The sequence below is a fragment of the Muntiacus reevesi genome, chromosome 13, assembly GCF_963930625.1.
Source record: "Muntiacus reevesi chromosome 13, mMunRee1.1, whole genome shotgun sequence".
Taxonomy (NCBI): domain Eukaryota; kingdom Metazoa; phylum Chordata; class Mammalia; order Artiodactyla; family Cervidae; genus Muntiacus; species Muntiacus reevesi.
Window position 1 is genome coordinate 17,664,668 of NC_089261.1, and position 21,536 is coordinate 17,686,203.

General features: G+C 43.0%; 1 protein-coding gene across 7 annotated transcripts in view; it reads right to left on the minus strand.

The window, feature by feature from the left end:
- The window catches only part of CIT (citron rho-interacting serine/threonine kinase), a 172,441-nt gene that overhangs the window by 23,782 nt on the left and 127,123 nt on the right, over positions 1 to 21,536 (minus strand). For 6 of the 7 annotated variants that reach the window (XM_065904438.1, XM_065904436.1, XM_065904435.1 and 3 more), the window contains 7 exons: positions 20,423 to 20,476; positions 14,150 to 14,347; positions 13,280 to 13,473; positions 10,054 to 10,189; positions 8,068 to 8,172; positions 2,455 to 2,595; positions 1,364 to 1,471 (listed from right to left, as the gene is read on the minus strand). In XM_065904438.1, the coding sequence (XP_065760510.1) occupies positions 1,364 to 1,471; positions 2,455 to 2,595; positions 8,068 to 8,172; positions 10,054 to 10,189; positions 13,280 to 13,473; positions 14,150 to 14,347; positions 20,423 to 20,476 (936 nt within the window). The remainder of the gene's footprint in view (positions 1 to 1,363; positions 1,472 to 2,454; positions 2,596 to 8,067; positions 8,173 to 10,053; positions 10,190 to 13,279; positions 13,474 to 14,149; positions 14,348 to 20,422; positions 20,477 to 21,536) is intronic. The other variant, XM_065904437.1, reaches the window with a different exon arrangement.

Here is a 21,536-nt window from a genome sequence, read left to right on the forward strand (position 1 = left end):
AAAAACACATGGGAACACCCTGACTACATCAAATGACATAATCAGATAACAGTCCACTGCTAAAATAAAAAAGATTCAACAGCCTCAGCACATAGAAGCCCAGTCACACAGCACACGGGGCCGTCCTCGGCCTACAGCCACCACTGCTGTTCTTTCCTCCTGCTGCTCTGTTCTCCGGAAGGAGAGCATCAGCCTCGTAGGACACCCTTCAGCCCATCTCCCGGTAGCCTGTCTTCAGAGGCCTTCCTGTACCATCACCAATGCTATGCTGACATCTGAGTGCCTCGGGAAGTTTCTAGCTCCTTAGAGACCTTCTTGAACTGAGAACACCTGGCCAAAATTACCGTGAAGGCTGCAGTGGTTCAGGGAAGCATGCTTTGGGCTTATTAAAAATCTTCCCATGTGTATCTATTAGCCTGTCCATCCTGTCTCCTGGTCATTGTTTTAAATTGTTACCATTTTAAAGGGAGGGATGGGGCCAGTACCCCATGGAGGGGCCAGCACCCATGGAGGGGCCAGCTATCCAGTCCAACACTTTAGGCAGGTCACAGCAGTACTCTGGGCCCCAGTCTCCTACTGACCCAATCAGAGGGACTGAGTAGATGATGTCTAGTTTTTCTGGAGTCCCTTGTGCATGACCTGAGGTTCCTTCTCAGGCCCCACACAGATGACCTATGAACACCTCTGGAGTCCCATCCCTGTGACCCAAGAGCCCGTCTCTGTCTAGATCCCATGTGTGTGCGTGCTCAGTCTCTCCAGTCGTGTCCGACTCTGTGTGACCCTGTGGACTGTAGCCCGCCAGGCTCCTCCGTCCATGGGATTCTCCAGGCAAGAATCCTGGAGTGGGTTGCTGTGCCCTCCTCCAGGGGATCTTCCCAACCCAGGGATCAAACCCGGTTCTCTGACATCTACCTGCATTGGCAGGTGGGTTCTTAACCACTAGCACCGCCTGGGAAGTCCCAGAATGGCACGCAAGTGACCTCTAATCTCTCTAGAGTCCCTTACACACGAGCAGAGAACCCCCTCTGGAATCTGGGATGCCAACCTGAACACTTGGCCTTCCTCTCTGCTGCCTCCTCCTCCCCAGCTGCTTGGAGGAAAAAAGTCTCACTCCTTCACAGAGGAAGGCAGCACAACTTTAAAGGCCATGAACACAGATAGTGTGTCACAGATTCCAGGGTGACAGCCTCTCTTAAAGAGCCTTTCTGAGGATCTCAAAACCTCTTTTTTCAACCCAAAACAAAGAAACTGTGCATTTTGTTTCCTCCGATGTTCCTAGGATTATCTACCCCAATGACCTTCACGGAATCATCATGACTGAGCAAAACCGTCCACTCCCTGCTTTACAAACCCTCTGACCCACCTTTTTCTTTTTGGCGGGTTGGTCCATTTTGGCTTGCAGAAAATCGATGAGTTTGGTTTGTTGGGAAATAGTGCCTTCCATTTTCACCTTCTCATGAGAATAGAGAACCTAAGATTTATGAAAACAAAAAGCACCTCAGATGCCGAAAGAAGTATACTTTTAAATTTTCTACTTTAATAAGAAATAAGGTCATTACCACACTAGCAAATGAAAAATTCAACAAAAGCCACGCTGAGCCAATTGTTTTTTTTCCCACACAAATTATCTTCCTTTATTATTATTGTAAATATTATTAATGTCATTCTCTTATTTTTTTTCTTCTTTTATCAAATATTTTATTTTATTTTATTTTATTTTTTTCCATTTTTGTTTTTATTAGTTGGAAGCTAATTACTTTACAATATTGTAGTGGTTTTTGCCATACATTGACATGAATCAGCCATGGATTTACATGTGTCCCCCATCCCGATCCCCCCTCCTGCCTCCCTCTCCATCCCATCCCTCTGGGTCTTCCCAGTGCACCAGCCCTGAGCACTTGTCTCATGCATCCAACCTGGGCTGGTGATCTGTTTCACCCTTGATAGTATACTTGTTTCAATGATGTTCTCTCAGAACATCCCACCCTCGCCTTCTCCCACAGAGTCTAAAAGTCTGTTCTGTACTTCTGTGTCTCTTTTTCTGTTTTGCATATAGGGTTATTGTTACCATCTTTTTAAATTCCATATATATGCATTAGTATACTGTATTGGTCTTTATCTTTCTGGCTTACTTCACTCTGTATAATGGGCACACTGAGCCAATTGTTATTTACTTAGTCCTGATCTTACTGCCCACCCGCCCCCCCAACAAAGACAGACTCAAGTACAAAGATACGTGAAAAAGCAAAAATAGCAAATGGTGAGTAGAAGAATCTAGAGGGTGGTCATGATAGAAATTTCCCAGCTTCTCTTAACATTTGAAAAGTTTTCGTAATAAAATACTGGTGAAAATACACAACACAAAGAGACTGCTCATCTTGCCAGGTGGCTTTGAGCCATCACTCTTTGCCTCTGTAGACAGTTTTTCAGTAAGCTCCCGATACTGGTTCTCACCTGAATATTTTCCAGCTGATATTCCAGGTCACTCCTTTCTGTCTTCAGCAGATCAGCCCGATCCAGAGCTTCTTGCAGCCCTTGAGTCAGACGGAAAATATGATTCTTCTGCAGGTCCATCTGCTGCTGTAACTTGGCTTGCTGGTGGGGGGAGAGGTCGGAGAGAGAAGCTTCAGACCACACACAATGCAACATGCTCCCTCACTGTCCCCACTCAGACTCATTTCAGATGTCGCACCAAAATTTCAGCTCATTCCAGAATGACCAATGGTCCAATATTCCACAATGATGCATGAGCTCAACCACTGTTGAGAGAACTCACTTTGTGATTCTCCATGTGGCATACACAAAAGGGAGTTATAGCACCTTTAACTCAAAGGGCACAGCATCAGTGTGAGACCAACAAGCGCACCAACAGCCACGGTGGAAGGAGAGTGTGCTCACATGAGGGCAAGGGGGATGATCCCAGGGTCAGTACGAGTGTCAGTAAAACCCATAGAGAACAAAATTCTGTTTAGAATATTGCAAATAGTTCTGTGCGAGAACTCTCTCCAATTCTTTTCTACAGTGGAAGTCAACCAGAAAATAGGGCAGGCGATAAAGATACCAGCTTTATGGCTCTCTTACCTAAAATGCTTCTGTTTCTAAAAAGCAGAAGAGAACAGCTATCCTGACAGGATACTGCTTGGTTTCACCCAACCCCTGGTGTCCAGTCTAACCATACTAGCAGTGGCCCAAACACTCCCTTCCCCAGGGGCCTAGACCATCTGCAGACGGAAGGACAGAGAGCGGTAAACAGCTGCTCCCCATCACCATGGGGCTTTCCCACCAGGCAAGGGCAAACCTCAGTGCTCTCTGCCGCAGCAGGATGAGAGCTACAGACGACCTCGGAAATCACAGAAACCTCACCACCATATTTCTCTTCCCTCCACTGATGTTTGCATATCCATTCCTACTCCTCAATGCCCTTCCTCTTTTTTCTTTTTTTCCATTTATTTTTATTAGTTGGAGGCTAATTACTTTACAATATCGTAGTGGTTTTTGCCATACATTGACATGAATCAGCCATGGATTTACATATGTTCCCCATCCCGATCCCCCCTCCACCTCCCTCCCCATCCCATCCCTCTGGGTCTTCCCAGTGCACCAGCCCTGAGCACTTGTCTCATGCATCCAACCTGGACTGGCGATCTGTTTCACACTTGATAATATACATGTTTCGAGGCTGTTCTCTCAGATCATTCCACCCTCACCTTCTCCCATAGAGTTCAAAAGTCTGTTCTATACATCTGTGTCTCTTTTTCTGTCTTGTATATAGGATTATCATTACCATCTTTCTAAATTCCATATATATGTGTTAGTATACTGTATTGGTATTTATCTTTCTAGCTTACTTCACTCTGTATAATGGGCTCCAGTTTCATCCATCTCATTAGAACTGATTCAAATGTATTCTTTTTAATGACTGAGTAATATTCCATTGTGTATATGTACCACAGCTTGCTTATCCATTTGTCTGCTGATGGGCATCTAGGTTGCTTCCATGTCCTGGCTATTATAAACAGTGCTGTGATGAACATAGGGATATACGTGTCTCTTTCAATTCTGGTTTCCTCGGTGTGTATGCCCAGGAGTGGGATTGCTGAATGCCCTTCCTCTTGAGAGGCAGCTGATTCTGAGGCATCATGGGGTCATGGAAAAGAACCTGGACTTTAGAACATTCCAGACCCTGGTTCAAATCTTGACTTTTTAAAAAAGTATTTATTTGGCTATGCCAGGTCTTAGCTGTGGCAAGTAGGATCCAGTTCTCTGACCAGGTATCAAACTCAAGCCCAGTACTGGAAGCACGGAGTCTTGGCCACTGGACCAACTGGGAAGTCCCCTGACTTTAACTCTTATCAGTCCTATGACCAGGGGTGGCTCACTGCCTCTCAGACCCTCAGTCGCTTCATCTGTAAGTGGGGGTAATAACCCCCTTCTCTGGGTCACACACCAAGCCCAGTGCCCAGCATACAGCAGATGCTTGATGAATTTCAGCACTGCCTCCTTCATCCTTCTTTCTTCTCTCAATCCAGTCCAGGTGTGCCCCTATCACTTTTCCATCTGCCCTTCCTACCCCAACCTACTCCACCAGCCCCTCTCCATCCATCCTCTGTAAAGCAAGAGGTACTGATACTAACTCAGAATCACCTGCCCTGGGTACATGACCTAGAATTTCTGAATCAAACCACAGAACACCCTAAAATACAGAGAAAGAAAAGAGAGAAAACAGCTAAGATAATCTCTGCCAGGGAGCTATCTGTCCCCTGTAGCACAAATGATTACTTCTGCAAATTACCCTCTTCAGTTTCCTTCCGCTATTTTAGGACAACACTAATTACTAGGCAGGAAGCAGAGAAACAAGTACTAGGGACAAGAATCTGTTTGGTGACAACCAGGTCCAAAATATTTCTCTAGAATCAACACATCAACTGTCCATTAGCTTTCCAAGAAATAGGCTGCTTATTTACTACAATAGAAACCAAGTAAGAGTGACATTTGTGCTCAATGAAATGTTTTCCAAAACCATTTACCTGCTTCCCAGAGAGCAGTAAATGGAGGCTATTCCTGGTTGGTGTTAGACTGAAAGGAGGGCTCCAGCCACGTGATTAGATCTGTCCACCAATTTTATGATGGTGACAGGAAACTGGGAGGAAGCACAGAAGAACTAGACAACAGAACTAGAGTGTGAAACAACCCTGGTAACTGGAAGGATGGACCAAACCAACAAGACAAGGTTTAATAGGATGGTATTTCAAAAAAAAAAATTCAAATAAATAAAGATATATTTAAAAAAAAAAAAAAAAAAAACATGTAGAAGGGCTGGTGGTGATCTAACAGATCAATGGGTGTCAGTGGTGTGATAAGCCACCCCAAGAGCCCAGGATGGTGGTGGGGCCAGCCCACTACTCTGTGTTGTTTGAACCCCAAGGACTTCTAGAAACTGTTCGGAAAGATAAACCTACCAGAAAAGGACATCCCAATCATGGTGCAACTTGAAATGTTTCAGTTAGAAAAGAAAAGGTGATATGGAGTCAGGAGAGCTGAAGAGATATCGAATCCACTGTTACAGGGATAATAAAATAAAAAGTAGCTCTCTCACAGAAGTATCACATGGAGTGTATGAGCTAATTCATGGAAAGTACTCAGACATCTGGCACATGGTATGTGCTAAATTAAACAGGAGTTATTTTTTTAAATAATAAAAGAAAAAAGAAAAACCAGTTATTTTTATTATTAATCAAGTAATATGTTCATTAATCAATATCAACTTCCTACTTTGGTTGGAAATATGAGACTACTCTCTGTTTTCAAATGTTTTACTGTAATAGAACCAATGGTTGGAAGTTACAGGCTTTAGTTCAAAACCAGAAAGGACTTTCCAAGAGTTAGAGTTGCCAGAAAAATGAGTTGGGCAATCTTGAGTCACTTTAAGTCTTGAGGCCCAGGTGCCCCAAGGCCCACCTGTGAGGGAGGCTGGGGAAGGGATTCTCTACCCCGGAAGGGGGATTATTTGACAGGATTAGCAAACAGACTTGGAGCTCTGGCATTACTTTCAAGTCGGGACTAGTCATGCCTGTAAACAGCAATGTCAGAAAAGTTTCGGAGGCCACTTTGGGCCCGAGAGAAAAGATCTGAGAGAAAGCTCTGTCAGTGAAGTCTGCCAGGGAAAGGGTAAAAGAAACAGTGGTGTGAGTGCTAGGAACGTGCACCAAGTGACACACAAGAACGCTCTCCGCCGTGAGACTCTGATTCCCGCCCCGCTCACAAGAGTCTGCACCTGATGGACAGGACGGGCAAGTTGGGCCCTGACCACCTGCCGACACAGGGCCCACCCCAGGCCAGGATGCCAGCCGTGGCCTTGATGGTAAAGATCACTGTGTTTCCTAGTGCTCTCCGCTCTCAATGAGATCTGCCTCCAATCCAGTGCAGCCAGATGTCTGTGTTCAAAAAGCCCTCTGTGAGGTGCAGACGGGGGAACTGGAAATGTTCCCCAGTAGTTTTAGAAGTGAGAACAGGGGACTGAATCAGGATGCCAGCCTTCTATTCCTAGTCTTGCCACTGACTCACCACGTAACCTTGGACCAAAGCACTGAGTTGTTGGGGCCAACGTTCTTTCCTCGGAAGGAAAAGAGGACAGGCGAGATCACTGATTATTTCTGTGCTTCCTGTTTCCAATGTGTGTCCAAAGTGGGGACACTGCCTAGTCATTCCAGATAAAGACCATTCTTTTATCACTCTCTTTTGTCATTCTCTTTTTGACAATCAGAGAGATTTAAAAATTTCTATTATAATATTCTGAGAGTCACCTTTGGTGAACTTTCCACCCATGTGTGTGTAATATTGATTTTATTTAAAAACTTTTTTGTTGTGGTAAAATATACATAAAATTTACCATGTTAATCATTGGTGTTATTTTTGGTCATACCATACAGCATGCAGAATCTTAGTTCTCTAACCAGGGATCAAACCCACACCCTCTGCATAGGGGGCATGGAATCTTAACCACCGGACTGCCAGGAAGTCCCCACTTTAATCATTTTTAATCCTACAGTTTGGTGGCATTAAGTAGAGTCATGTGGTTGTGCATCATCATGGATCCATCTCCAGAACTTTCCCAGCTATATTTTTAAAAGTCATTCTAGAAAACATTTTATGCTCCCCTGCAAAATGTGCACCACATTTTTCAAAGTTAATACCATAGTTACAATAGTTCTACCAGCAGAGCCCCTCAGGGGCTACAGGAAGCACACAGTAAAACCTCAATTTACCAGAACAGAGAACCTGGTTGATTCAACCGTCAGGCTCATTGTGGCTTAAACAGAACACTCCTGAGTCTAACTTCTCGTGAAGTACCTTTATAAAGTGCATTTGTCCTGACAGGTCAATTCTAATGAACGAAGACAAATTATCAGTCATTCAACCAAACCAAGGCTTTGGTTGGGGGAGTTGTCCTCAATTTAAACAGAGATTTTCAGAATTCTATTCAAAGGTACAGGAAATAACATAAGGATTGGACTGGTTTAGGAGATCAATTTGAGCTTTATGTTCTATCTCTCAAAAGCAGGGCGTCATTTTTTTTGCATTGAATTAATTGGATGTTCAAAAGTTTTCATGAGATTGGGCATTCAGCATTACCTGATCAGGTCTCTGTCCCATGCAGGAAGCTAATCAGGCTGCAAACTTAATATACTCTGGATATTAACTCTAAAGAACAATTTAACTCAATATCTATTCGCCCTCATATTTAATAAACTTCCAGTTAGCACATACTCACTATGTGCTTGACACTCCATTAAGCACTATTTGGATCGCTTCTCGGCCTTTTGCCTAAGATCAAGTGCATTAAGCACTATTTGGGAGGACACAATGACAAAGAGGGCCCCAGGGCTTCTTGACATGTTCTTTTAACATGTTAAACACCTTCCAGAAAATACCCAGTGACCATCTTACTCTTCCTTGAGAATTTCAACCTTGAAATCTGAATTTCTTAATTTGGACCTGCCCAGCTGAGGACAAGTGTTCACTTCTGAGAGTACGCCCAGCTCTATTTACCAGGCATCTTACACCCACCTCTTCCAGAAGCCTTTGTTTGAGTTCTCGTTCCGTCTCCAGCTTCTGTTGTAAACTTCGGGCATTCATTTCAAGCATGGCGTGCTTCTTCTCCAGGTCATTGAGCTGGACATTTGGAAAAATTGGCCGTGTAACCACATTTAGGAACGTTATATGCTAACGACTTTTGCCAATATCCACAAACCTTCACAGCCAAAGAAAAATCAAGTTCTAAGGGTCAGAACATAAACACTGGTTTTTAAAAGTACCACAAACATCCATGTCAGAGATAAGCCTTATGTAGGTTATTCTGTTACGAGAAGATGTTATTTCTAAGGGATGGGTCATACGTGTAGCTAGCTGTGACAAGTTCTAGAAAGATTACTTCTCTAAAATTTATTTATCTGACATGCTTTGGCTGAATTAAATCATCATATTCCAAATGCTTGCTTACTTGCATGGGATAATATCAGGGACTCTGGGATGAAAGGGCAGACAAGCTCTCTCAAGGATCTTGTATCAAGTCACAAAGGCAAAGGGTGGCCCTTAAGTAGACATGTACACAAATAGTGACTACTCTGTCAAGTGATGATTTTGATAAGAGGTATGGAGGAGAGAGATTCATCCTGAATGGCCTGTCACTGAGAGAAGATGGGGTCAGAAAGTCTGGAGTCTTAAAGGATGGGTAGGACTTTGCTATAGAATACTTCAGGAACAGTCAGGTAGAAAAAAATGTCCTTCAAGCTAAACACCAAAAAGTTCATTTACCTCTAAATAATACATTTATTTTTTTCATGGTTAAATAACATATTTACTTTCCTCATGGTTAAAAAAATTAGTAAGCCAATACCAAGGAACTCAGGAATATTCCTGCGTAGCAAGCTCTACCTTGAATCTGGTCATTTCTATGAAATTCCGGTAAGAAAATAACCGTGGATGCCATAAAGATTTACATTCATCACAATGTTATTTATGACAGCAAAAAAAAAAAAAAAAACTGGAAGAAGTTCAAATTTCTAACACAAGCAGAATGATTAAAATAGGTGTTGCTGTTTAACTGATGTTTCTAGAACTACATGTTCAAAAAATATTCACTAATTCAGGAAAAGCCCCTATTTATGTGATTTCTTTTAAAAAAATGATGTAATTCTGTTTATATAAGAACCTAAATTTATCAATATAAATAAATGAATATAAATTCACCAACATAACAGTGGTGACAGATTACCAGCTATTTTTTCTTTACTCTTCTGTGGTTTCTATATCTTCCACAGTGACACCAAATAATCACTTCTATAATCAGGAAATTACAGTTACCTAAAATTCAGAGGTCAGATTATGTGTGTGTGTTTGTGTGTGGGTGCACACGCACACAAAACAGTGTGTATGTGTATATATGAAACAGTCTGTGTATATATATGAAATTTCTCTGACCTTCACTCTTCTTATCTATAACACAGAAGCACCTATTCTAAATCTGTTTTAAGACTATTAAAAATTTTCAAACACCAGTATGTCACTTTGTAAATATAGAGTGCTGTCATGGACAGGACGTGTGTATTTCCAAAGTGGAATATGAGGACCTGCACTGTCCTCAGATCCTGCAATGTCCTTGGACTCAGAACCCAGAGACGCTGAAGCTTCCTGTCATTGTAGCAATGGAATGAGCAGGAGTCCTAGCCACCTCGCACTTCCCAAGTATGCTCAACATTAGATCCATGAAGGCTTTCAGAAATCAAATGTCAGAAAAGAAGAGTGCTATGCACCCAGGTCAAAATCTGGACCTCAGGGGCTCTGAGGGGCAGATGTTAGGAAGTCAATGACCAACTCTGATACCCCAAGTACCCACCACCCCCACTACTGCCAACCAAGGGTGTCCCTCAGGGCAGCACAACAGTGAGACTTGGTTTATGAAACATGCCGACCATGGATCAAGCGCATGTGAATACCTGTTGAAAGAAGGAAGTGTACGTATGTATCTAGAAGGCAGGAGGGACGGGGGCTGACCTTGTCGGAGAGGCTCTCGGCCTTTAGCTTCTGCTCCTTGAGAGCCTGCTGCAAGGCCAGGATCTCGGCTTTGTGCTCCTTCACTGCCAGCTCGACCACCTGGCGCGACTCAGTGATCCGCTGGTCAGCCCTCGCCCTGCGGGGAGACACAGGCACGTTCAGAAACCCCGTCACTGCCACCCTGCAGGAAGGAAGCTGGCCCAGCTTGGACCCGGATAAGCAACCAAACAGGCTGAGGGCTGGAGAGAGCCCAGCCGGATCCCTTGTTCCAAATTACATGGAGTGAGGATGTGACCCACTTTAGGCCCTGGGTAAAAATACTCTTAGCAGGTAAGGTTCTTGTGAATATAAATGCACTTGGAAGGGCTGAAGGGGATGAGACATTTTTCCAAATGCAACTGGGCTGAAAATGGCAAGACTGTTACACCCTCCTGCAGAAGCAGGAAGGAATGAGGTCCCACTGAAGGAGCACAGTGCAGAGGACCATGCGGGGCCCCATTCCAGCAAACACTGCCTCTCCTTAAAGCAAGAGCTGAAGTGTTCTGGAAACTGAACCTTGAATCTGCCGGGTATGCCTGTAAATAAGGTGACAGAAGAAAAAACTTGAAGCACACTAGAAAGCATCACTTCCCCTCCTCAACTCAGGTTTTCTGTTTTGCTGCTTCCACACCTGGACTTGCACAGCCTCCTTCACCGGCAGCTCTCCTCCTCGACCCAACAAACCCAAGTCTTACTCAGACTCTTAGGGTAAACTTGCAGGCCATGTCCTCCACAAAGCCCTTCCCAGTCTTCCTCTCAGAAGTAACCTCTTCTTGTTCTGGACCCAAAGCATAAATGTCCTACTGGCCTGGCACAACCCACTCTCTATTTTAGGTGATAAACAGTTCAATGAGTGGGAGGGGGGATCGGGATGGGGAATACATGTAACTCCATGGCTGATTCATGTCAATGTATGACAAAACCCACTACAATACTGTAAAGTAATTAGCCTCCAACTAATAAAAATAAATGAAAAAAAAAAAAAAATAGTTCAATGCATAGTTTATCTCCTGCACTAGACTCTTAGCCTCTAGAAGACAAGAATTAAGAATTATATTTTAGGGACTTCCCTGGTGGTCCAGTGGCTAAGACTTCTCACTCCCAATGCAGGGAGCCAAGGTCAATCCCTGATTAGGGAACTAGATCCCACATGCCAAAACTAACAACAGGCACAGCCAAATATATAAATAAATTTTTTTTTAAATAAGAATTATATTTTACTTATCTCAGATCCCACATAACACCAAAATAGAGGAAGAAGGGAAAAAAATGGGGGGTGGGGGGGGAAGAGAGCCAAGATCTCTCACAATTGCTCCTGAAAGAAATATATGAAAGATCTCCCTCCGTGTGCGCTAAGTTGCTTCAGTGCTGTCCAACTCTTTGAGACCTTACGGACTGTAGCCCACCAGGCTCCTCTGTCCATGGGATTCTCCAGGCAAGAATACTGGAGTGGGCTGCCATGCCCTCCTCCATGGGATCTTCCCCACCCAGGAATGGAACCCAAGTCTCTAAAGTCACCTGCATTGGCAAGTGGGTTCTTTACCGCTAGCGCCACCAGAGAACACTTTCACACATGGTTGTGCATTCTTGATGCTGTGGTCAGACTCTGACCCTGAAACTGTCTACAAAGGACTCTAGAAACAGCTAAGCTAGGAGCTGGACTTGCGAGTGGGAGGGAGGGGTGTGTGTGAGAAAAGTCAGAACATACAGTGAGGACATGGGAACTCAAGAGTTCAGGGGGAAACAGTAACAGGAAGTCTTAAACCAGCAGCCCTCTCACATTAACAAATACCCTGGAAGGGAAGATGTCCAACAGGAGAATATTTCTACCAGTTTCTCTTGAAACTTATGGGTTCCCTTTGCTTCCAGTCTTTAGCACGAATTATACATCTAAGACAGCCATTGAGTCTACCATGGTCCACCAAATGTGGGAAATAGAGAGACAAGTCTGACAGAGTCCAGATAAACGATAAATACTTCCACAAATAGTTAGCTTGCTCAGGGAGTTCAGAGTATTATGGGACAGTAATTTCAGCGAAAGGTGCTATGAGTGAGGCTATGCAGGATGAATAGGATTCTCTAGGGCAGACATGAAGCACAAGGTGGATACCAGCCCACAGGGTACCTCTCTGCAAACTAGGAAAGGCATGTGTTCTTTAAGACCGTGCGCTTCTGCCTGTTGGTAAACTGTCATAATATACTGGTTTTGTTAGAACGAACACTTTCCCACCATGAGCTGGTAGAATGTCATGGTAGATCTTCAAGTCTATTCCCAGCAGCACGCAGTGCAATAACCTGCACACCTGCGGCCCTGGCAGGAGGGAATCCTACGCTGGGAGAACTGGGGAAGTAAAAGAAAGATACTACCTGAACTCAGGATTACTATTGCCTACCAGGAAAGGAAAAAAAATAAAAAATTGTAAACTATTCTTGTAGAGCAGTTGTTGTTAACTGGGGGCAGCTGCCCACCCCCCAGGGGACACCGGGCAATGTCTGGAGACGTTTCTCGTGGTCACAACTTGAAAAGGGAGCAGCTACTGGGACTTAGTGGGGCAGGTCCAGAGAAGCTGCTCAGCACCTTACCATGTACAAGACACGCCCCCATCACGAAGGACTGTCCAGCCCCAACTGTCCATAGTGCCAAAGCTGGTGTAGAGGGTTGATTTGCATCACACATGACAAGGATCAAAACAGTGACGGTCTTGTGACTTCCCTGGAGGTCCAGGGGCTAAGACTCTGTGCTCCCAATGCAGGGGGTCCAGGTTCAATGCCTGGTCAGGGAACTATTAATAGATCCCACATGCCACAATCAAGACCCAGTGCAGCCAAATAAATATTCAAAAAAAAAAAAAAAAGCAGAGTGACAGTCTTACTACACAGTCACAGTGACACAAAATCCGAGGAAAGAGTTTCTACAAAGGAAGCACTGAGACGTTTTGCCCTGCCGATTCCTAGGGCCCTGTACTACTGGCTGAGTGGCCATCATCTCCTGCCACTGGCACCATCCGTATTTACCTCGAGGATGACTGACCGATCCTGGTTGGCCTGAGTCTCCCAGCTTTAACACTTAAGTCTTACGTCCCAGCACCTGCTCAGTCCTGGTCAAGTGGGGGCACTTGCTAGGAGGTCTCAGGGTGACCCTGCCGCTGCCACCTGCCGCTGGCTTTCTACCCACATGAAGTCCCACCTGCTCTGCTTCTCGGTGTCCAGCATCCTCTGCAACTCTCGAACCCGACACTCAAACTGGGACTTCTCGTCACCAAGGACGCTCCTCCAGGCCTCCCACTGCCGCTCCTTCTCCAGCAGCTCGTCGTTCAGGGCCTCCAGGTCCATGACCTGCTCCTCCAGCATCGTGCATGTGGTCTTCAGCGCCTCCATCGTCTGCAAATCAGCACCACTGAGTTGTCCCTCACAGCAAATAAGGATTTCCCGGGTAGTACTTTTGTCGGGTCAGTTTCAGAAAAGCATGCGCTTCTAACTACAGTCTGAAAGTCACTATCTTTTTCTCCTACAGGCCAAGGGGGTTAGACAAGAACAAATGAAGAGCCATTTCTACCGAGATATTATAGAAAGAACTCAGAGGAGGGCCAGGACTCCCAGCTCTCCCTGCTGAAAGTTCAGGTTCAATCCCTGGGTGAGGAACAAGGATTCCACAAGCCTCACAGCTCGGCCAAAAAAGGTTTTAAAAAAATAAATAAAGTGGCTCACAAAAGCATTCTATTCTATTTTTAATGGTTTTAAACCAAAATTAAGAACAACTATACATGGAACGTCCCTGATGGTCCAGTGGTTAAGACTGCGATTCCACTACAAGGGGTACAGGTTTGATCCCTGGTCAGGGAACTAAGATCTTGCAAACCATGTGGGGTGGCCAAAAAAATGAAACAAAAAAAACCCAAACTACACACTTCTAAAAGCTGTTGTTAAAACTCGAAAACCTCCAAAGCACTGACATGATTACTTTTACTGACAGGCTCAGTCTGAGAACACTGGGAGAGATGTAACTGGCACTCCCCCCAGAATCTAAAGGGGCTCCAGGTTTACTCCTGGTCCTTACTTGCTTCTGGCTAGTGAGCTGCATCTCCCTCTCGGTGATCTCGCGGCGGAGGTGGTCCACTTCACTTCGCAGCTGCACGATCTCATCGTTGGCGCCAGAGGCCTCATCGAGTTGTTTAGACAAGTAGAAGTTTTGGTTGTTGAGCTCGGCGTTGTCCTCTGTCAGCTGGTTTAGCTGCTCCTCCAAGTCTGTGATCACCTAAAAGAGGAAAAAATCCGGTTACACATAGAGCAAGTTGGTTGGAAATGAGAAATTGCTTCTAAAGCCACATATACTGGAACCTACGTGGTAATGACGACCAGTGTGTGCCCATCCAGCCCCCGAGAGCCAGCTTCCAGCTGCCATACCCGCCTCCTTAGCGCCCAAACCCACATACGCTGTGGGAGAATAAGAAATGTCTCGGATTCCTTCTGACTCAGGATTCATCAGGAAAACATGGCAAGAACAAATCAATCAAAAGCGACTGCCATATGGATTGGGCAGCTTTAAATGAAATCAAGTTCATAATAGAACGTGAAGGATGCAAACTGAGGGAGGAGGAATAGTAGAGAGAGTAGTATCACAACCAGCCAATTAGGCTGAAATGCCCAAGACATCACCGACAGCACATTACCATGGGAGATGGTCTTAGAAAGCAAAATACCGTTCTTATCAAGGAAGACTGAGTGAAGGACACTTAGAGCTATTTTAATAATATCTCAGGTAATAAATTTAATTTTATGCAACAAAAGAAAAAAAGGAAAACTTAAGGGGCGTTCAGAATAATCCCAAAAATATAAGACCGTATGGATGGCATGACTTTAAATGGTTCTTCTCACACAGCTGCCTATCAGAAAATGGGAAAGCACGCACATGAAATTGTCATTTTACTGAAAGAGATCTAATCTGATTTTGCTAAATTATTTCCCTGCTCAATGGTGGAATGACTTCAATTTCAACACATTTAGCTGTCCTATTCTCTTTGCTGAAGTTTAGTACCAGCACTTGCAAAGAGCTTTTACATATAATACTTTCAAAATTTAAGGGCAATTTTCTAATAATAGTTGGAATGAGGCACACAGGCAGTAAATTAAATTTTATATAACAGAAAGGAGTAAATTAAAAGGAAATGCCTCTGGGCCTACGGTTAATTGTTCCCTATTTTCAAACCTAAAGCAGATTTAGTTTCTGAAATGTTGCCACTGTTTTCGTGACTAACTCCCTGTCTTAACCCCTTTTGATTATCAATTAAAAAAAAAAATCTTCCCAGGCACATAGAATTAAAGAATGTCAATTAGGTAGAATTGTTCAGTGTGGTTCAGAAAACACAGCTTTTCATTTTGTTCACTGAGCTGATGAGCTTTTAATGCAGTAAGCGGTCTACTAATTTGTACTTTAATATCAAAAGCCTTGTTAATTCCTACTGTACCGGTTTGAGTAACGCTAACAGCTACAAGAAGGGGAATAAAGGTTGTCTGGTCCAATTCTTGGCTAAACCTCCTTCTTTATCAGGATGAGAAAAAAAACAGGAAAAAACTGCAAGTCTGTCAGTCCAAGCAGGCATTTGTGCTTCACAAGAATGCTGGTACCACCCTTTGAGTAATATGGTTAAATCTCCCTAAAGCAGAAACAATGAGTAAATGGTGCCTAACAGTTCAACAGGTCTCCTTCCTATACCCAGTAAATCCATTCCTTAAGATAGTTTTTCTCCTAGACTCCAAATGTCTTCACTGTGCTTCCTTTTACCTCTGCCCCAAAGGGAAAACAATAAGACTGATGAGGCAAACAGCCCAGAAGTCCCAGATAAGCCATCTTGAGCTTGGTCGTTTGGTTTCTCCACCTATGATGTGGAGGTAAATACTATATAGACAACCTTCTCTGCTGCTCTGGTTTTAACATTTTGGATTTTTATTGTATGATATTCTCCCTTAACGTATCATGTGAAATACAAGAGACAAAAATGAGTGACCAAGGTGTTAGTGAGGCATCAACGGTGGCCCAGAGGGAGCAAACAGACTACAGAAAATCTACCCATATAAGAATACATATGCTGCCAAAATAATTTGCCATTCAAAGACATATTTAAGCCTGTAGGCACCAATTCACTTTCTTTGATTTGTTTATTTTTAAAAAAGCCATTTATTATATGCCCATTTCTGCCACCTCTTCTCCTCCCCAAATTAGATTATAAAGTGCTAAAGAAAAAAATCACTCATATAAATTCAGGGAAGTGCCAAGATTATTACTCTCACTTCAAGTGAAATGGACCCACTGAGTAGGAAGGGGCCTTCTATTTCCTTGTCATCATCCCGTTTTCAAAGGGTCTCCTGTTTCTGATTTCTAGTTACATTTGTGGTGGCTGGCTTTGTATTTTGTCATTATCTGTACTGCCTATTTGACAAAAGGATGATCATGTGTTTGCAGGAAGCATTCAAGAACTTGTTAGAGTGCGTTAACTGATCCAGACGTTGTATGTATTCTTTCTGCCTCAGCCATAATACACTTAGCTGCTGGAGTTGCCCACTTAGCTGCTGGTGGTATTAAGGGTTAGACTTACTTCCACACAGAGATATTGAGCTGATCTGAGACACAGGCAGTAAATTAATGATCTCTATGATTTGGGGAAAAAAATAAAAAAAGGATAATAGGCAATCTGCAATTCTGAACCAGGTTATTTTATATAGGCAAGGAGAATTGTTAGGTCTACTTTGCGGGCATATTCTCTCTACACCAAGGGCAAATGATCTGTGTCCTGTATCAGTAGACTGTAAACCGTTCAACCCCAAGGATACAAGGCAGGAAAGATAAACTACACAGCTGATTCCATCTCAGTGGTAAAAAAAGATGAGGGAGATAGCTACATAATGTAGGGGCCAGCAGAGCTTTCTGATATGCTGTTTGTACAGATAAGAGATCTGGGTAAAACTCCCAACAGAAAACAGGAATACAAAAAATGTATCTACTCTCAATACCCCCCAAAAAAATTTTTTAAGGTCTCTATTTGGGGTTATCTGTTGCTTTGAACACACCAGGGGTGAAGACACCAGCCAGACAATGAACATCAGAATGAAAAGACACAGGGCTGACGTCCTATTTTAATGCCTCATTCCTTCTTGAGGGCGGCTATTTGCATATTATTTATTTTTAATCTTATAGCTGACAGATTGATTCATAATTAAAACCATGTCATATGTTTGCCCACCAACTCCTCTCCAAAACAGACTTAGGTAGGGTTTTAGGTGCCAGATTGAATCAAATTCTTTTTTTAAATCTCTTCAAAATATAGAAATGGCCTGAGCCTGAAAAATCTTACTGCTCATGAGCTTTTTAAAAGCTGCTAACTGGGAGCTCCTATCGATCGAGCTATTATAGGAGTTTCCACTGATAATGAAGATGACATTTCCCAGCAGAAACGGTCTTGGACAGCGCCGCCGAGAAAGGAGAATCTGTGTGCTCAAGTGTCTGCAGAGCAGCCTTTGAACTTGTGGAAGGATAACAGATCCACTAGTGCTGCCAAGTATTGTTCTAAAGTGGTGGTTTTCAACTTTTTTTTTTTTTTTTAAGGAGCAGAGCTGTTTTTAAACAAGATTCTGTTCTAAACCCAGTATGAGCAAATGATAATAGTTATCACTGATTAGCACATTCTATGGACCAGGCCCTGTACAAATGCTGATGCATCATCTAACTTTTGCAGAAACCTCCATGAGGCAGGTATTATTATCAAGTTTCTGATTCTGTGACTCAGTGTTTCCTAGGTTTTACTGTTCTGGAAATCTGAATGTATATAGGAACTAAACAGCTATCTCTCTTCTCTCACCCAGTTCCCAAAGAGCAGTAGTTAAATGAACTGGGCATCCTACAATCAATGGTGCACTGGAATTGAGGACATATAATGTCACTCCCATTTTATGGACAAAGAAATGGAGGCTCCAGTGTATAACATCACACAGGTTATTGAGAGGCCAGTTTAGAATCTCAACTGGTCTATCTGACTCCAGAGCACATAGTTTGGACCCCCAAGCCACCTAGCTGGCCTAGCTGAAAGGTGAGTGGAAACCACTCTCTTGGGATCCCCCTCCCACTAGGGTAGATCCCCAAAGGCTTCAGAAAGCCAAGGGTAAGTAAACGAGGGATTAGAAGTCATTGTTCCAGGAAAAGCAAATCTGAGGGATAAAGAGAGTATAAAAGTTACGTAAGTTAAGAAAGTAACCAATTTTATTCTATATATTAGCATATCCCATTAAAACTAGATTTTGATTTTAAAAATGGGGTGAGGAAGGGTGGATAACAAAAGTGCACAGGAAACTCTTGAGGGTGATGACTATAGTTGTTATTTTGATTGTTTTGCTCGTTTTAAGGATATACACACATCTGAAATCTCATAAGGTTACTGTACTCCAATTATCCCTCAATAAAGCTGTTTTAAAGTAAATAAATAAATGATATTTTTACAAAGACTAAAAAAGAAGAAAACTCCAGATGAATGGAACAGATTACTGATGTACACATTTTAAATGCATCCAAGATTATTTTAGGAAAAAATAGCAATGCAAAAAAAAAAAAAAAAAAAACCAATCACAGTGCTAAAACCATCTATACTTATTCAGTGATCATTTATGAGCATGTATGTATATAAGCAGATAACTCTCATGTAAAAGAACCAAGACAATTAAGAAACTTTAAAAGTAAAGTGAAAGAGTACAGGAACAGAATGTATCAATTTCTCAAGTAAGGGAGGTGAGAATGGAGGAAATCAACAGATATCCCTAAGGCAGGCTCAGTCCACATCTGGCCACTGGCATCAGGGAATACAGAACTAAATACCTGTCAGGCACATACCAGAGTTAAGCGGAGGCATGTCCCAAGACCTAGCTCTTCCACTCCTGGGTATATATACATGCTCATTAGAAACAAACGCTTGTAAGCACCAAAGGACCTGTACAAGAGCGCTTCCTAATAGCTCTGTTCCCACCAGAAACAACTCCAACACCCATCAACAGGAGAACGGATAAACGAACTTCAGACCTAAACATACACTAGAAACATGACACCATAATAAAAAAGAACAAAATCTTGACAGTGCAACATGGATGAACCTCACAGACAATTTAAGTAACAAAAAGGCTAAACCCAAAGACCATATCCTCTAATGGTCCCATTCTTATGAAATTCAAGAACAGGTAAAACGAATGTGTAGTATCAAAGATCAGGCTACTAGTTACCCTTAGGGCAAAGCACGCTGATGGGAAGAGGACAACAGGAGCCTTCCGGGAGCTGAAACATTCTGTATCTTGGTCTTTGTTGTGGTTACACAAGTTGTCTATTCACATACAAATCAACTGAGCTGTACACTTAAGATTAGTTTCACTTCATGCACTTTACTATGTGCATTCCATAGCTAAATGAAGGGAGGCGGGAGGCAGGGGGCACATACCATCAAGACTTAATGTCTCATTTATAGTAGGTAAAGAGAAAAGAAGGAGTTTATTACCAGAAAATGAAGTATGTATATAGGATGTAGAAGGGTGTTTCTGGAAATTCACAGATGCAAATAATACAAATAGAGACCAGCTCACTGTGAACTAAGGACGGAACAAAGCGATGAAAGGACCAGAGAAAGGAGGCAGATCCGTGAACAAAGGACACCGTCCCTACCTTCTGAAGGGGGCCTATTTTAGTCCTTCGTTCTGATCAAAAATAGATATTTTACCCTATTACATAACCTATGAATGATGCTTATCTGCTCCTGGAGTTGACTTCTCTTAATATAAATAACATCTCCCAAAGAGTCCTAAATTCTGCATTTGCATGTTAGGAAGCCAGATTCTGCCTATTAGAAAGCTAACACTTCTAGATTCTCCAGGAGAAGAACTTCTTGGTCTTCCCTCTCTGAAGAGGCAGCAAGCTGGAGAAGCCTGACACATCTAACTGCCCCTACCATCTCAGGCCCACCTCAGATAGAAACTTCTAGATTGGAGAAGGAGGGGGAACTCCCTTGGGACTTTTGTTGCAGCTACTGAGACTCTATAGTGGTTCTGCAGGGAGAATTATTTTGACCATTCCAACAAGCCTTCTCCAAACATGAAGGATGGTTTAAACTTTTAAAATTGGCAGTAACCCAAGAAACTAAGGTTTTCTGAGGCTTAGAAACTTCCACATCAGTTTGACCACATCAACTGCTTCAAGCTGAAAGTTTATAACAAAAATCAGCCACTGATATTAGAAAGAGACGTTCCCCCTTTCCTTCTCAGTTTTAGTTCCATGTTATTTTCATCATCTTTGGTTAATACTCACAGTACAGCTGTTACGAAGGGCATCAAATTTGCGCTGGATTTCATCTCTATGTGCCTAAAAGGTAAGAAGTTGATTATAAATTTTTCATAGGGTGGAATACAAATTCTACATGCTATGGGTCAAATAAAGAAAATCACAAGCCAAGAACCCTGTTGCAGCTGCCCCACTAACTTTTTTCCCAAAGAATTAGTCAAATCAAGCCCAATATGAGAAGCTACAGAAATACACAATGCCTACTGATAACAATTAACTATTTAGACCACACATGGGCTTCCCTTGTGTCTCAGCTGGTGAAGAGCTGGGTTTGATCCCTGGGTTGGGAAGATCTCCTGGAGAGGGGAAAGGCTACCCACTCCAGTATTCTGGCTTAGAGAAGTTCATGGACTGTATAGTCCATGGGGTTACAAAGGGTCAGACACAACTGAGTGACTTTCACTTCACTTCACTCATACCCTGTACAAATACATATAACACTCAGCTTAAAACTACGGACTAGCAGAAGAACGGAAAAGAACATAGGAGGAAGTTTTATTCTCATTTATTTGTCTTACTCCCCATTCTTAACCTTTCTCTCTTCCCTCCAACTGGCTGCCTGCCCCCTCCCCCAAGCCTTCTCCCAAGAAAGAACACACACACATAAATAAATACAGGACAACAGCCAGGACAAAGTAGGGACATGCTGTGGAGATTCAGAAATCCTATATAGATCTTGAAGTAAATATACAGGCTTTCACCAAGGTCGGGGTACTCTAAACCAGTAGAATTCATTGATCTGACAAGGATTTTTCGAGTACATATAACATGGCAGACACCGTAGCAAGATACAGCTCATATGACCTAACCTTCATTCTGGTGTGGGCAGACAGAAAATAAATAAGCACATGATTACATACAGTGGCAAGTGCTATGAAGGAGATAAATGGGTCCTAAGGGGAAAAAAAAAATAAGGGGGGGGGGGACTTAAATGGAGTAGTCAAGGAGGGCTTCTCTGAAGAGGTGACATTTAAACTGAAATCTGCAGGACGATGAGGGGCCAGCCAGGCAAAGAACATAAAAGAGCAGACAGAAGAGCATCTGCAAAAATCCTAAAGCAAGAAAGGGTTGGGTCCATATG